Raw genomic sequence first — 16,862 nt, 5'->3', positions numbered from 1 at the left:
CTCGTTTAACCTTGAAAAGCTTGAAGCTCGACATCCACGCTTCGGGACGCTTCATGTTTTTTAGAACCTTGGTTATTAACAATTATCCAAAAGAACGAAACAATTAAAGAATATGTTGAGAGAGAATAATGATGTTTTGATTAATTTTTAATTTTTTTTATTATCTTAAACAAATTTAATAATATTTAAATATAATTTATAATCTGACTAATATTATAGCTAATTTAATGTTATTAATCATATTTTAATTATTACTATTACAATATTTTTAACCATAATATTAAAATTACTGCTAACTTATTTAATTCACTTATTTTATCACACGAACCAAACAACACGACACTTTTGCTAATCCAGCAAATAAACCCGTTTTACTTGCAACAACCCACCAATGTCTCAAAAGTTACAGCAAAGTATGTGTAGCCCAACGACAATTATAATAATTATTTAGGTACCAGCTTAGGAGCCTAGGAAAAATAATACAACAGAAAATTATATTTACGGTTTACAGTTACAAAACATCCACCACATAGTTAACCTGCAATTCATTCGGCTGAGCACAAGAATGTGTATGCTTGAACCAGAATGCAAAATATAGCGCATCATCTATATGCAAGGAGATGCACGGGTTCGAAGCTTATGACGCAAAATACTCCATCCATTCAGCGAAGTTAGTGTTGGACGCCGCATCATCATCAACAGAAAAGTCAAAGTCGATTGTATCTAATGAACTGGTGCCATCAAAGGGAAGACTGAATGGGCTGCTATATCTTGCCTCTTCACATGGCAAGTTATTGAGACCAGAAGTAAATTGTGGATCAACGGGCCTATCTGGCTCATGCGGTAATGCATCTTTAAACAAATTTGGGAACTCTTGTCTGGAAATATCTTTACCATTTCTGGGTGGCAGCACTGATAGAGGGAAGCTCGAATCCACTGGACCATATTGCATCTTAGTGAAAGCTGCCTCAGGCAGACGCCCTTGATGACCTGATCCAACATCAGCTGAGTAACTCCGATACAATGTTGAATCTTGAGGTCTGGGTTGCCACAAAGAATTTTGGGGTCCATGATGTAACCCCGGACCTTGAAATTGTTGGATCAAGGTAGAATGACGACTTTTTTCAGGTAAAATAGTAATTTCTTGCCTGCTATGCGATCTAGAATCTTGAGACAGTTGAATATTATGAGACCCATGAGGTACTAGGTCAGCACTTGGAGTCGCGGCAAAAAGCATGGGTCCATTAACTGAGGACACGTTTGTGGGAACATCATTTGAAGAAGGAAACGAGCAGACAAAGTTGACATCAGATTCCACTAAGCAGGATTGGCCTTGAGCATTATTCTCCTGAGGCCTCAAGGCTGCTATTCCATCATTTGCTGCCCGGCCTTCATTCATCAGGTATCCAGAAATCTGTATGCTGCGGTGGCTTGTGCTCATTGCCACATCTTCTGGATCCTTGGCCAAATGTTTGTTGACAGACGGTGCTGCCAGTTGATTAGCAGGACTTCTTAATTTAGGCCGTCTTCTTTTAAGTGGCCGTTTTGCTATATGTACTTTCGCTTTGACTGGATCAGGCGTCACATGAACCGGAGAAGATTCAATATCTGCAGATTCATGGTTCCTGACATCTTTAGATGAAACGGATCCCAGCCCATCATCCACACGATCAACATCATAATCGCTATCACTGTCCACCAAACGTTTCTTCTTATTTCCTTGAGTTTTTAAAGGTGTCTCACTAATGCTAGACAAACCATTATCACTGCTGGAATGCCGGATTAAGGACTCCTCCCTGCTCAAAACTCCTAACCATATAAAGCTCTCTTTAGCTGTCATCTTATCCTGTAAACACTTTGAACGCCTAATTAGAGTCCTAATCCTTGCAATATCAGGCGACATATGCTTTATAACAGCCGTGAGAACCCCAACTTTCCACATCTTTTTCAGATCATGAGGCTTCTTATACAGGGGTGCCTGACCCTTTGGTAATCCCAACCTCGTCCACCATTCCTCATTCCCTGTTGGCCACCAAGGAGGTGGGATGGCCTTCTCAAGTGGATACTTCCGCTGAGGTGGATCACAATGCTGCATCAAGGATGATAAAAGTGATCCTAATGTTGCATCTTGCAGATCTTGAAGAACCATCTGTGGATTCCCATTTTCATATCCACCTCCGTTTTCCCTCGAAAGGCACTCAGCCTCGTACTTACAGATGGCTGCAGGGCCGTTTTTATCGAACTTCACCTTTTCCTTCCACCAAGCTCGTATATTATCTGATGCACCGCTGACTGGCTTACCCTGCTCAGGAATAATTCCATACACGAATCCACGAACCTTGCAGACCTCCATAAGCTTCAACATGTACTTCAAAATGCCATCTTGGGCTCGTGCCATCTTCTTCCTGCGCGCCTGATCCGTTGAGGACTTCTCCTTCTGCTTCTCTGAAGCTTGCTGTTTCAAAAGCTTCTGCCTTTCATGGATCCTCTTGAGCTTGATGCGATCCTTCCACATTCGTTTCTCCAATTCTTCTTCCTCAATTTCCTCATCACTAACATCCTTCTCTTCTATGTTATCAGCAATTCTTACATCATCAATGTCAGCACCTCTTACATCATCAATGTCAATATCCGAACTATTGCATAAATGGGTTCCAATCAGATTCATCAATGAAAATCAAGAGCAAATACTGAAATATTCCCCCATAAATAATTCGCTAGAAAACATCCTCTTCAACAAATTCACGAACAATGTAAAGTCCGTATCATGCTCAATTCCAAGCAAAATTACATACGTTAATTTCGTCACAATTTTTCGAGAGATACGTAGCAATTAAATAATCCACAAATTGGTAAAAAAATCAAAGCTTTATTCGGCCGAAGAAATTAACAACATAATCATCTCTATCACAATGATATGTTAATCGACTCAGGAAATGAGAAACGACGCAGATCATATTTTATAAGCTCATCAAAACCACACGACAAGTTTCAAATTCCTCCCATGGCGTACAAACCCTCGATCATTCAACATCAATTCCAATTAAAAAAAAAGATACAAAAAATCCGATAGAGAGCAATCAATTATTAAAAAAATCACACTAGTATTCATTTCTCCAGCAAATAAAGAGATCAATCAAACCTGATATCAACTCCTATATCTTCCATCACAGCCATTAAAAAACTATTCCCGATCACCGCCGGGAGAACCCCTTCGAAACTTGGGTAATTCAAGACTTGGGTTGAACTGCGTGTGCGGCGGCCAGGAGACAGGTAAAATGGTACGAGGAGAGTTTGTCCGTTTAAATCCAATTTCCTCGTGGTAACTAAAATCGTTGTGGTAAGAGAACAGCGATTTTAGTGCAAAAATCTAAGCACCGGAAATGAATAAAAGAAGGTAAAAAAATATAAAATTATCCTTATCTAGAGGCGATTTAATCTATACTAAAATGGGTGTCTCTATCCGGGGCGAAAATAGATACCAACTTCTTTTTTAACCAAAAGTCAATATATTATTATATTTTTATTTTTTCGCTTTTTTTTCAACATTTTAAATTATAGTTTACTGTTTTGATAATTTTTAAATTTATGATACGAATTAATTTAAATAACAATATAATATTTCATTACTTTTTATAAATATAATTATTATTTTTATTTGAATATAAATTAATAAAATATAAAATTAGCCCTGTTTGGAAGCCCCAGCCTCTTTTGGAATCCTACCAAAATTTTACTAATCCACATATTTAATATATATACTTCTATACTATATTACTACACAGAGAAGACACCAACTTTATTTTTTCAGTTTTACCCTTATATAATACTAATATTACATTTTAGTTTTTTTTTAAACTTTCAACACATACTTTTATTTTTATTTTTTTTATTTCAACCATTCAAATATCAATTTAGTCCCTCCATAATTTGTCAAATTTCACTTTAGTCCATCGATAATAATAAAAAAGATTGTACATACACGCAACACGTGTGCAGATTAACTAGTGTTAATGAAAGCTAAAGGATTTGGTGTCGCAACTAATTTTGTAATTAAATAAGAGTAGGTCTCTTGTGAGACGGTATCACGAATCTTTATATGTGAGACGGGTCAATCCTACCGATATTCACAATAAAAAGTAATACTCTTAGCATAAAAAGTAATATTTTTTCATGGATGACTCAAATAAGAGATCCGTCTCACCGTCTCACACAAATTTTTAGTTTGAGGACATATATAACTCAGTGGATAGTATGTATATATTTTCGAAATTTGAAGTTCAGTCGCTGTTTTTTTTTTTAATTGATTATATCAAAATTACAAGTTCTATTTTGACTGTTTTCAAAATTACTACATTATAACTCTTATTTTAAATATAAACTAAATTAATTTAATGAAACATTCTTACATTGGATAGATAATAATTGATTTAACAGTGAAAATATAAATTACAGCATGGAATCTGATCTTGCAGACAACCTCTTAAAGAAATTAGTTGAGAATGGCGGAACCTTACTCCTCAGCTTAGGATGTCTCAACAGATAAAAACCCGCCGCCAACGCCACTATCTGCAATGGCGTAATATACAGCACAATGGCCGCAACCAAGCAAAAGGTCACGAACAATGCCGATGCTCGCGGATCCCTCCAATTCAACAGAGATTCGAATCTCTCCCCCTGCATAGCCAAGTCCCCCATCACCGTCTGAATCCGCCCACCGATACTACGCAGACGGTCGTATCTATTACGCACGACGTCCGATGATTTGGACGTCGGGAACGTGTCGAATTCCTCGTCTAGCTCGTCGGGACCAACTGCGTCCGCGTTCGAGAGGCGTATATCCATGTGGGGAGGATGCCTCGGCTTCTGTCTGTATCGCCAGATACCGACGAAGAAAAGGAAGAGAAAGAAAGTGGGGAAGACCAGTTCAGGGAAGAAGACTAGTATTACAAGGAGGATGTGTGTTAGAATGGTGGTCAGTGGATTTTTCCAATGCCTTATCTGATCAAACCATTTTGCAATAGAAACCAGCCCTCCCATCACATTCATTATCCTCATAAAGTTTGCTTTCGCCTTTCGAACGCTCCATATATGCGATCCAACGTCTAGTAAGTACTCGATGACCTCTTTCTTCAACGGCGGTTCAGCTCTTCCCAACCTGGCGGAGACTATCTGAATCGCGTGGAACCGTAACATGTCGAGCTGGAAGACGGATAATGGATGGATATAGTGCATTTTGGGGAGTAATGGTTGAGTGTACTTGTTTAACATGTTGAGATATGATGAGCAGGAGAATCTCACAGCCAACTGAACCTCCCCCATCTTCTTAACGCCGGTCGGCTTCAGCACGAGTAGAGGGTATGAGTGGGTGTACACACGTTCGGTTTCGAGGGTGGATAGCCTTATCCTAACTTTTCCTATGCTGGCATCTTTTCCTCCTTGTAAATGACCGTTGTCGAATACCCCAATTGTGATCACAGTACAAGAATCGAATACTTCCCATGTGTATTGCTCGTTCCATTTTGGTGAAACACTGTCGATGATTGTCCTTGTTCGTACCCATTTAGGACCGTATTTAGCCACACAGTAAGCATCTGTAGTTCCTGATCCATCTTTAGATTTCATCAGTGACAGACCTGTGGCGCTTATGATTCCTAGCTCGAGGAGGCCAATGCTCGATTTCCAGAGAATTTTCGAGCTTGGTCTATAATCGCTGCTATAATAAGTCGACTCATCCAACACATGGTACCCACCATCCAAGCTGAGCCTCAAGTGAATCTTGCTAGCAAATTTAGTAACCTTCTTTTCTCCCTCAACAATTGCATGCTTCTCAAGATTAAGCCACTTGGCTGATACTGGCTTGTTGTCGGGTCGTTTAGGGATGGTGTTCAGCAGAATCATGCATTTGCCCAAGTTTTCTTCTTTGTTGGGTGCTACTCGATCCTCCACAGTCAAGACAAGTGGCTCCTCAAATGGCTCCGCAACTACTAAAACTAAATCCTCATTCCAAGATGGATTCACACTCCTCAATGATGATATTCTAGTTTTAAGAGCCTGGTTTCCAAGATTAACCTTCACAAAAACTTCAGGGGGCCTACTCCTGTCACTTGGCTGCAAATCTTGGCATTGAATCACATTAACTCTAAGATACCAAAGCCTTGGAGAAAGGTAAACTTTTCCCCGTATCTTTGAGACTCCTTCACTGCCAACAGCAGCTGCATCCGAATGCCATGCATCAGGAAACACCTCGTCTGCCTGAGTACCTTTCCAAAGAGCTAACATTATTTCTCCCTTTCTTAGCTTTTCACCTCTCTTTTCTTCGAGCTTGTACCATTGTGGTGCCAAGGGACTATCAGGCGGAACACGTCGTGGGATATCAGCAAGCTCAAACGTGACTCTACCGATAAACTCATCCATCACAAAATCCTTATCCTTCACAACCACTTCGACAGATGAAGCTTGGAGCTGGTCTTGAGAGAAGGCAAAAACAAGATTCCACTGTGGATTAGTCTTTTTAGAAAAATGCTTTGTGATTCCCTTGTAGTTACCGAGCTTTACTTCGACATATGGATCACAGGAATGGTTAACTTCCTTTGCGGGTAAATCTTTAGCTTTTACAACCCGAACATAGAGGTATTCCATCTGCTCAACGAGGTCATAGGCACAGATAACCTTATCACCACCAGTGATCACCCCTGAGCCAGCTATTTTGGGGGCGGTCTGCTTCAGAGCGAACTCCTCGGGTACCGGACCCCTCATCATTTTCTTGGATTATTCTTGAATATTATCAGTCTGCTGGCAGGAGTGATCTCAAAAACTTGGTAGCTGCCAGTTCTTGGTATCACTTCTCATATGCGAACAGATTGCTTGGGCTTCTTCACTCATCTACGTTAGTTTCCTGAGATATATGATTTTGATGCGAGTTATTAAAAGATTCAGCCTCTCTATGGATTCATGAAATAGGTAATAAGAAAAGGATAATCAAACATTTAAAAAAGAAGGGAGATTTGATCAGGATCACATAATCCAACTGATTTAATACAAGAAATATCTGCCAATCATCTTAGGATGAACCGACATGAATTCATTACATATAGCTAAAAAAATCGTTTCTTTAACCCAACAATTTCAAGATAAAGAGCAAGGAAACATGTGTTACTGGAACATTTCTGATAATCAACAAGAAGTAAGAACCTTGAAAACTTTTCAGAGTTTTCGGCCAAGAACACGCAGCACCTTTACATAACTAGACAACCAGAAGAAAATCCAGCAAAAAAAAACATTTATTCTGGCTGAAACCGAAAAATAACACCATTTGTACCTGAAACTTCCCTTCATTGCAGGTAAATAGATAACAGAAATCATAAAAATACATAGAAACAACAATTTGGTAAATACTCCAAGAAATAACAAGGAATTAATTTCCCAAGCTGCGCGGGGACATTAAATGAACACCTCTCAAATCATAAAGTGGCATAAATCCATCAAATGATTACTTCATTGATAAGCATTTTAATCTGGTACAAAAACTCTTAAAATCCTGATCTACTGTTTTATCCATGCAAGCAAGGAGTTCAAGAAAATAATAAGGATATCTTACTTTTTCTGAAACATGTGTTTTTGTGCGTGGCAGGTGGGGTGGGGATAGTTCAAATTAATGAAGAGAATTGTTGAGAGTAGTCTTGAGTTCAGTAAAACTTTTGTGTTAAAAGGCTTTCAAAGGTGAAAAGCTACGTATACAGATTCTACATGCAGTGATCCAAACAGAGTTAGAAACCCAATGATTCTACTTTTTGCAGTAATCTGATTTTGTCAGTTTAAGGCAAAATTATCTCTACCTGCTATCACCATGGTTGATTGATTCAATTTGACTGCTTCTCAACTTTTTTGTTATTGTTTTCATTTATTCAGGGAAAAATTCATTTGTCTAGAAAATAAATAGTTTCTGAATTTTAATTTTTGTCCATATTGTTTTGGTCATTTCCCGATTCAGTCCATCTTCTTTACCAAAATACATCTATGTTGTGATAATGAAAATATTACATCAGTTTTTTTAGTACACGAGAAAAAAGATGAGTCGAACCATACAATAGAGACGAAAATGAATATTTTTTTCATGTGTTTCTGTTTATTTAAATTTTTTATAAAGTTGACAATATTTATTTTCAATCCTTTTTTTTGTACAATATAAATTGGAATTTATAAGAAAACCAACTTAAATTTTGCAATGTAGAAATATAGAAGCCTTTTAAATTAACCACACATAATGCATGCAGTCAATGAAGCAAAAACCTTCATTCAACTGATGGATTAAACTAGTTCAGTTCGAGCCATTGGAAAATTCACAAGTCCAGATATGAAATTCAAAGTTTTTAAAAAGATCGACTCAAACCCGATTGAGATATCATTGCCATTTACACTTCCAATCTGAATTTCCTCATTTGAAGAAATTTCCACAAAGTCGCCCCCAAAAAAAAAAAAGAAAAAAAAAAGAAACAGACAATTTGGTAGATGAAAAAAGAACATCAGCTAATACCATAAATGCAGCTAGAATTTTCCAAATGGTCCATATTCTGTAGTCATAATTTGCATAGAAGAAAGAGGAGCTATCATGGGGCCAAGACCAACCACTCAAATCGTAGTATGGATCTCTCCATAATTGGTAATCCCAAGAAATGTTAATCCCATCTCTAATTTCTGAATGTCACTTTTCATTGACAGTTCATAAAATTAATGAGAAACAAATAGTGTTTGGTGTGGTTGAAGTGAGTCAGAATTCATGATTTATGGATTGAAATTAGTTTTTATATTGTTATTAATTATTATTACAATTGGGAAGATGGTTGGTGGATTTCGAACTCGAGAACTCTTTGTGACTCTTTAGTTACACCTTTAGATTCTAGCTCTAGTAGTTATTAATGAACTCTTGAGTTAGGATTCATCCGCTAAGTCTCACTAATCAAATTTGTGAAACAAACTTATAAATGTGTTCCACAAAAAAAAATTATAAACCCAACAGACATCATGAGTCAGCTCATGACAGTCTTATATGTCCGAGATCAAGCTTCTGTACCTTGAGCTTATGAGCTTGAGCTCAATTCTAACTGTCAAGCTTGATTTATATACACACTTACAAGTATATGTACACGATATGGCGCGGATGTGGTACCGAAATAGTTTATTTTGTTGTAAAAATTACTAGTGTTTTTTCCATCATCATACTTTAAACCACTCCACTTCCAAGTCAGACCGTGTATGCATTTACATGTGACCATCGTTTTCTTGTGTTCCTGTCAGTTTCAGAGGGTGGAGTGATTGTCTCTCGTGAAATAAAGGCACTTCCCTATACCTTCTCTGGCCCTTAAAGCCAAACCCTTGTTTGTCACAGTCCTATGATTATCCCAAGTGCTTCCATAAAAGAGTTATGTACCAAATCTAAAAAAGAAAAATAAAACTCTATCCATGGAATAGGCGAAATAGGTATAGTACAACATGTCAAGAATTGTATAATTTCATCAAGAAACAAAGATTAAGCTACACAGTGAAAATGGAAGGCAGAGAGAAAACAAGGAGAAATGGAATGATTGTCGATTTTATGTAGAGATACTAACTTAAACTGCAAATTGTAACTCGAGTGTAGAGGTAGTGGTAACACGAGTCTTGAATAGTTTTAACAGTAATGATTGTAGGGAAGTATCTGCCATGATATACACTCGAGACAAATTCTTCCTGATCTTGTTAATAGCTTGTTTGAGTACGTCTTGCAAACAAGTATAGTTGAACCTGTAGGGGAGATGCTAAAACTATTTCACGTGGACAGTAGCCCCTTGCTTCTTCCCAGATTCAAGCATTGCGTCCCAAACAGCAACATCTCGAGCACCTTTGCGAAAAGAAAGGCGATGCTCAACTTGGTAACTTCGATCCTTCTGCCAACGAGGACAATTAAAAACAACAACAATGATGCAGAAGAGCCATGAAAGAGCTTTGATTAGTCAATTGAAGATTGTTATGGGATCAATACCTTCAGGGTCGCAAGTGAAGTATCTGCCTAAAATGTTTTAAGCTCCTCTGTCACACCACTGAACGGGTAAAACCAGCTTTTGTTTCCGCCATCTCCAGTAAATAGCATGAGCTATGATAATAAAAAAAACTCAGGGAAAAATAAAATTTTTAGACCCTGGAAATGATAAGAGGAGATTACATCTATGTTTCCACGCTCAACTTGTATAGTTCCCTTCAAGCCCACAACTCGCCAGAGCACCTAAATTCAAGTGACCAATGCAAATGTTGAAAGTTTTACAGGCTTACAGCCTCAAACGAACACTCACACATATATGGTACAAACAGAGAGGAGAAAAATTTAGAGGTTCTGACTATGTAATTCATACCTTAGGAGATTTAGATGACACCACCATCACAAATACACCGGAACTCCCATTCTCCAGCTGACTACAGGAGGGGATAAGCAAATAAGAAGAATGCATATATGATATTTCAAATGCCTAATAATATAAAATTTCGTATAAATAGTTTCATTATCACAATCCTACATTGTTGAGGAGATATGATCTGGGGGAGGCAAAGTCCCATCAACATGAGACGTAAGAGCTGACACCGAAGTTATCTCACAACCGACAAGCTTCTCGTATACAAGACAATGATCATCAAAACCAAATACATGGCAGTATGAACACTATTATTAATAGAAAATATAATAGCAACTTGAATGTGATAATCAGAAATATACTTCATTTTCCGAATTAGAGGAAGTTATAATCCAAGAATAATACTTTGGTATGATTGGTTATCGATAAATCTGAAAAATGTTAGGATGGATAGAATGCAGCAGAACCAAGTAACAGAATATATATTTTCCAATAAATCCATAACTCAGCACTGTTTACATTTCAACTGTTTTTTCCCCTAACAGTACAGGTATCACAGAAACATCATTCAGATTGATGTAAAGGTTAACCAACCATTCTTAATCCAGCAACGAAATGAACACCTTTAGAATGAAACCCCCCTGCAGAACTCGAAACACGGATTAGTAATATACAGATTTAGCTGATAGATTACAGAACAAAAAAAAATGACTAGACAGAATATGCAAAAAGTTGTCCACAACATATAAGAAATAGAGTTGACATTATTTTGAGACTTAAAACAAAAATGTAGGAAAATAATTCCTTCTATTTAGGCTTTATCAGCACAGACAAGCATTGAAATAGCTTATTCATGTTTACAAAAAAATGAACTTGAAATCCATTTACATTGTTGGCTTGCATGGAGGTAATACTTATCAACAGTAAGAGGTATATACCAGATACAAGCTCGAGGAATTAATACATGAGGTCGCACTCACGCTAAAGCTGCGTCTCCAAAAGAACTTGAAAATTAAGGATTTGAGATGTACATTGAACCTTCAATAATGGTGTGGACGTTTATTATGTTTCCAACTTCAGTGAAACGTTTTCTGAGCTTTGAATTCCACACTCAGTTTGAAAAAGCAACCACGACAATCATATCAAGTGAGCACATACTACAGATATCAACAAACAGATTGGTGCAACATTAAAAGAGTTGCGGTGGGAAATTGCTGTTTCAAGCTCATCAACAGCTGAATAGGCAATAGTAATCAGTACTCCAACGATAGTTTCAAAAAACATCATTTACTGAATCCTGAAAGAATAAGATCCCACTGGAAGATGAAAATAGAGTTTGTTACACATGAATTCAACATTTTAAGTTCAACAGAAAAACTAATGTGCCAAATGCAATGTGCCCTTTTTGTTATATAGAGGAAGGCGACAATTCTGTTGTTCATAAAGGCATCCATAAATGACATGGATCAATCACTTAACCCAAAATTAGTATAGAGTTTAATCTATCCTTGAATTACAGCATAAACAGAACATCCAAGATAAATTAAAGTAATGTCCTTGTTGATACAAATTACGTTTTCAACGCATTTTCATCAATAAAGTATAAGTATCAAAATAACCTATATAAAGAAGTGGGTTCACTGATGATAAAGTATCCAAGAAGTATTAAAAAGATTTCCAACTGCTGAGAACATTATATTTTTAGCAACTTCGCTTCTGATTAGGTTCCTAAACCTTCAAATTCACATAAAAAAGAAGAGCTTCTCACTCACCAGTTACAGCCAGTTTCTCTTCAGAACCAGAATATGCAAAGCACCCATGATATGCAGAAAATGTTATATTGTTAGTTTATCATGTGAAAAATGTATGTAATTTTCAATAGAGAAAACAATTGGTAGTCAGTCACCTTGCAGGACATGCTTTCCACCCTTCAGCAACCTCAGAGACATATCCACCTGCATAGAATGATTCCCAAGTGACACATTGTGATAGCACCAATCATCAAGATAAAGTAGCATCTGCTCTTAGATAATGACATGAGCTTCACAATACCCGAGACAGATAAGATCAACATGAGTTTTTTTTTAAAATGTGAGATTTTAGTGCAGTAAATGTTTGCATGAAGGAGATGAAATTTGTTGTTTTTTTTAAGTTTGGCAACCAAGGTACTCATTTACCTGATTTGAGAGTTTTGTATCCAGTTGCTATATAGTTTATTATAAAAAACATACGACAGTATTCAGCAGTCTTTATAATTAACAACAGGGGGAAAATTGTACAACTATTCAATGGCTACATTGACAACTTCACATGCTATTTAATTTAGGAAAACAAGTTCACATCCTCGTCTATATTTTAAAACAGCGGTTATTGACGAACAATTTCACGAATTCATCAATGAAAAATTCAGGGTGGCACCTAGACACAATAATTGAATACAGCCATCCCTAGGCTGCGTCATCTTAGCTACGACATACAATTATAGAAACCATGACATGTATGATCCTCCCAGTAAAAAGTTAGAAAAGGAAACTGGAAGAAATATGCTCAGATGCCAATCTAATTATGAGAGAGAAGATACCAGAGTTTGCCCAGCAAGGACCACAGCCACACCAATGATCGAAGCCGTCAATGATCTCACCGAGCCCTGTCTCTCCGCATTTACATTCCACATTTGGGAAAAACTTTTTAGCAATTTCAACAGCACCTTGGGCTGACTCCTACAAACGCACATGCTCCCTGTTGATATTTGCTCACCATGACGACAATAACTGAAATTGCAAAGAGAAAAAAACCTTCCATTTCTTCTTTGGGCATAGACTGATAAAAGCTAACAGCCAAGCCAGTCCACCCTCACTTTCTAATTCTTTTATTAGCACATAAAATAAAAAAGTTCTGCCATTTTTTCAATTTTTCTCACGAACTTTAAAATTTTTCTTTCCCCCTGGAAAGTGCAAATTGTCCCCATAAACATCTAAATGTTCAATATTCCTGTTACCAGTCATCAGTTTCATTTTTTGAAATGCAAGATGATCAATACACTATTTACCAGACTATTTTAAAGTTTTTGTAATCATGGCCTTCTAATTTTAATTACAAGGCCTGTTTAGCCTGAGACGATGGGAGTTGGACAACACTACCACCATCATAATTGCATAGATACTCGCAGTTGTTAATATTATATTTTCTACAGCTCTAAAACTTCAAGTTTCCATAAATAATTCATCAATGAAAAATTCAGGGTGGCACCTAGACACAATAATTGATTGACTTAAAGCTCAATTTCCAAATAAAATAATTCAAGGCAGATTCTATGCATTCACAGTGATTTATATAATTTTCTACTATTTGGAACTTAAATTGGTCCCCAAAACACTAAATCACGATTAAAGCAAGTTATCTCAATTAACCCAATGTATATGTGATTGATGCGACGACATAAACGGACAAAAAAATTGTGGATTAGTGATGCATTTTTATGCTCAACAGTTAGATGTAAAAAAAAAGTAATGGAAGATTGTGTGATGGGATTTTCCAAGCAAGGCAAGAGAAGGAAAGATAATGCTATAAAGTTCAAAATGGATTGACCCAATTCAAGTAGAGCAATATTTGTATGAGAAAAACATTTTTTACCAATAAAATTGTAATTTTTCCTCAAACTTCTGAGAAACTTTTCTGGATTTACAAATAAATGGACCAATCAAGATCTTCTATTCATATGCCTTTTGGAATCCAGATATATCATCTTTGTTATTCGAAGGAGTGACGTCCAAAAACTAACAAATCCCAGTAAAATTCGATTAGCAATTGTTGTATAATGGTTGGGTTTTTCTTTTAAGTCAATTCAGGATATAGCTTATGATACTGTAGTATTTGTGTATTGATTAAAGACATTTTTGTTTGTGGAGGGTACTTCCATACATTGTTCGGCTATGATTAATATTTACTTCCAAGAATGAGATCACTGGATACTGTAAATCAATTGTCAAAGAAAATAAGAACTTCATCCCACAACTTCGGTCGTCAGGCAAGTCGATCCTAGTAAATTCAGTAAAACGAAAAAAGAACATACGAACTGAATTCCCAGAGAACCAGGTAAGAAAATCGAAGAGAACATTCTTAAATTATATATATTTATGTTTCTGATAAAAAAAAAATTCTACACAAAAATACATTTGCTAGTTTGCATTCTTGTAAGTTTGGTTCAAGTTTTACAATGTTACAATTTATCATCCCATTATTTTTTGATACATCCTACCTGGTGCCTTTTTCACTATGTATTTGTAATTTACATTGTCTTAGCAAACCTAGAATTTTTAGTTTCTAATCCGACTAAAATGATTAGGGGTCGACAACGAATGATAATCATATATATTTAACTCCACAAGTTCCATTGTCACAACCTCCTGGTTTCGAGCCTATCGGAATTCCCAGGCCCTCATATCAAGATCCAACGAATCCGAACCTAAAATTGTAACTAAAACTTTCAACTCGTATTGAAGTTCACCGCTTTTTCTGAATCTAGATTCAGAAATTGCATGTAACATAGCTAAATTTCTAGCAAACTCAAGAGAAAAAAAAAAGGAAAAAAAAGCCTGGTTTCACTTTGAAAGCTTCTCTCTTTCTGCAAACAAACGCCACAAGTTGTGTAAGGGTGTCAACAGTAAGCAATTCAATCAGTAAGTTTCAAACTTGTAACGCGGAATATGATCGTAATGAACAAGTATCAGACCTCAATCACCTAGAAATACCATTGTCTCAATGCAGAAAGTAAGAACACACAAGAAGAAAAGCCAATGTCGCCCCTCAATTGGCACAAGAAGACATTTTTTCATCAGTTAAAACCCAAATCTTATAGGGATCGTAGGGATTTAATTTTATGATATTTGTACTTATCTAGAATTGTATCTCTATTTATGTGTTTCTCTAAATTAATTTTATAATATTTATAGATTTGAATAAAAGATAAAAAAAATGTTTAATTTAAGAGATAAAATGATTTTACAAAACTTCGAACAAACACGTTACAAAAAAAAAAGAAATAAAATAATCTTATATTTTATTCTTTGATAATATTGAAATTTTGGAAGAAAATCTTTGTACATATGATAGAGAGCAAGCCTGAAATTGAAAAATAAAATTTGTACAATCTTATCTACAATATTTAAACATGAGATAGACTTGAAGTCGGAGGATTAGACCCATTAAAAAGTATAAAAGACAGTGTACGTGAACAAAGGGGCGCAAAAAGTGAAAAAAAAAACAAAAGAGGTGTGAGAAGAAGAGAGAGGCAGAGGATAGAAACGTGAAGGTGGGAAAGGAAGAGACCGGAAGAGAGGGCACAAAAACAGAAAGGAAAGAAAAAAAATAGCACGGAAAGGAGGAGGCAGATGAGAGAGGAGTGAAAGAAAAGGATAGAAGAGAGGCAAAAGAGGGAAAGGAAGAGAGTATAACAAAGGAGAAGAGAGAGGAAAGAGGAGAGAGACATGAGAGGAGAATAGAGAGCGAGAGGATAGAAAAAAGAAGGGAAGAAATCAGGAAAGAACATATACGAACAAAATGTCGGTAGAATAGTCAAATGGGCATAGTCAGCAAATGAGTTGCCAAATTTGATACAATAATTGAGGGGAATAAAAACAAGGGATACTGCGGAAATTTCGTGGAAAGTTTGACGCGTATTCACACGGTCAAGGGGCTCTATAAATAGAGCTCCCCCTTCGTTCTGAAATTATCTCTTCTTCGAGTTTTCTCTCATCTTATAAGCATTTTAGTGCTAAGTTCTATAATATTTGTGAGGTGTTTTGTTCTCCTGTATTAAGAGAGTGTGTGTTCTCTTTGGAAACACAGTGAGTGAGTTGTACACCACAAAATATTATAGTGGAATTCTTTTCATCTTGTCCGTGGTTTTTACCCTAATAATTTTTAGGCGTTTTCCACGTAAATCTCGGTGTCCAGATTATTCTTTATTTTCGGGTTTTATTATCTCAAATTCCGCACGTGGGACCAACAAGTGGTATCAGAGCCTTGGTTTAAAATTTCTTAAAATTCTGAGTATGCTCTGTGGTTGCAGCCTAGACTGATCTTCCACATCAGAAAAGATTTTTTCAAGATTTTTTATTTAAAGCGGGATTATTTTGTCCAGTCTATAAAATTGTTGTAGACATAATGGTGGGAAGGTACGAGATAGCAAAATTCAATGGAAGCAATTTTATTCTGTGGAAAATAAAGATACAAGCAGTTTTAAGAAAGGAAAATTGCTTGGCGGCTATTGGAGATAGACCGGTGGAGATTACGGATGATGGAAAGTGGAACGCGATGAATGATAATGTTGTTGCCAATTTACACTTGGATATAGCTGACGAAATTTTGTCAAGTAACTCTGAGATAAAAACAGCCAAAGTTATCTGGGATACTCTGACAAAGATGTACGAGGTCAAGTCGCTACACAACATGATTTTCCTAAAGAGAAGGCTTTAT

General features: G+C 36.5%; 3 protein-coding genes across 7 annotated transcripts; all 3 read right to left on the bottom strand.

Moving 5' to 3' along the window:
• Nucleotides 1-349: 349 nt before the first annotated feature.
• LOC140809090 (ETHYLENE INSENSITIVE 3-like 3 protein) lies at nucleotides 350-3,359 on the bottom strand. The gene is made up of 2 exons (XM_073166574.1): nucleotides 3,143-3,359; nucleotides 350-2,636 (listed from the first exon to the last, which is right to left on the bottom strand). Exons 1-2 carry the CDS (start codon nucleotides 3,175-3,177, stop codon nucleotides 638-640), a joined length of 2,034 nt encoding a protein of 677 aa, XP_073022675.1. The 5' UTR covers nucleotides 3,178-3,359; the 3' UTR covers nucleotides 350-637.
• A 1,041-nt stretch (nucleotides 3,360-4,400) lies between these two features.
• LOC140809568 (multiple C2 domain and transmembrane region protein 5-like) lies at nucleotides 4,401-7,749 on the bottom strand. Of its 5 annotated transcripts, none has more exons than XM_073167242.1 (2): nucleotides 7,601-7,749; nucleotides 4,401-6,898 (listed from the first exon to the last, which is right to left on the bottom strand). In XM_073167242.1, exon 2 carries the CDS (start codon nucleotides 6,760-6,762, stop codon nucleotides 4,450-4,452), a length of 2,313 nt encoding a protein of 770 aa, XP_073023343.1. In that variant the 5' UTR covers nucleotides 6,763-6,898; nucleotides 7,601-7,749; the 3' UTR covers nucleotides 4,401-4,449. The 5 variants fall into 5 exon arrangements, with proteins under 5 accessions (XP_073023343.1, XP_073023342.1, XP_073023340.1 ...); XM_073167241.1 differs by lacking the exon at nucleotides 7,601-7,749 and adding an exon at nucleotides 7,456-7,584; XM_073167239.1 differs by lacking the exon at nucleotides 7,601-7,749 and adding an exon at nucleotides 7,195-7,581.
• A 1,730-nt stretch (nucleotides 7,750-9,479) lies between these two features.
• On the bottom strand, nucleotides 9,480-15,880 carry LOC140809601 (uncharacterized). Its single transcript, XM_073167290.1, has 9 exons — nucleotides 12,967-15,880; nucleotides 12,292-12,340; nucleotides 12,158-12,175; nucleotides 10,980-11,026; nucleotides 10,551-10,639; nucleotides 10,389-10,449; nucleotides 10,202-10,261; nucleotides 10,022-10,132; nucleotides 9,480-9,926 (listed from the first exon to the last, which is right to left on the bottom strand). Exons 1-8 carry the CDS (start codon nucleotides 13,117-13,119, stop codon nucleotides 10,049-10,051), a joined length of 561 nt encoding a protein of 186 aa, XP_073023391.1. The 5' UTR covers nucleotides 13,120-15,880; the 3' UTR covers nucleotides 9,480-9,926; nucleotides 10,022-10,048.
• Nucleotides 15,881-16,862: the final 982 nt, after the last annotated feature.

The sequence above is a fragment of the Primulina eburnea genome, chromosome 13 (assembly GCF_022965805.1).
Source record: "Primulina eburnea isolate SZY01 chromosome 13, ASM2296580v1, whole genome shotgun sequence".
Classification (NCBI taxonomy): Eukaryota; Viridiplantae; Streptophyta; class Magnoliopsida; order Lamiales; family Gesneriaceae; genus Primulina; species Primulina eburnea.
The sequence above is the reverse complement of the archived record's forward strand: the minus strand, read 5'-3'. Positions and strand labels throughout refer to the sequence as shown.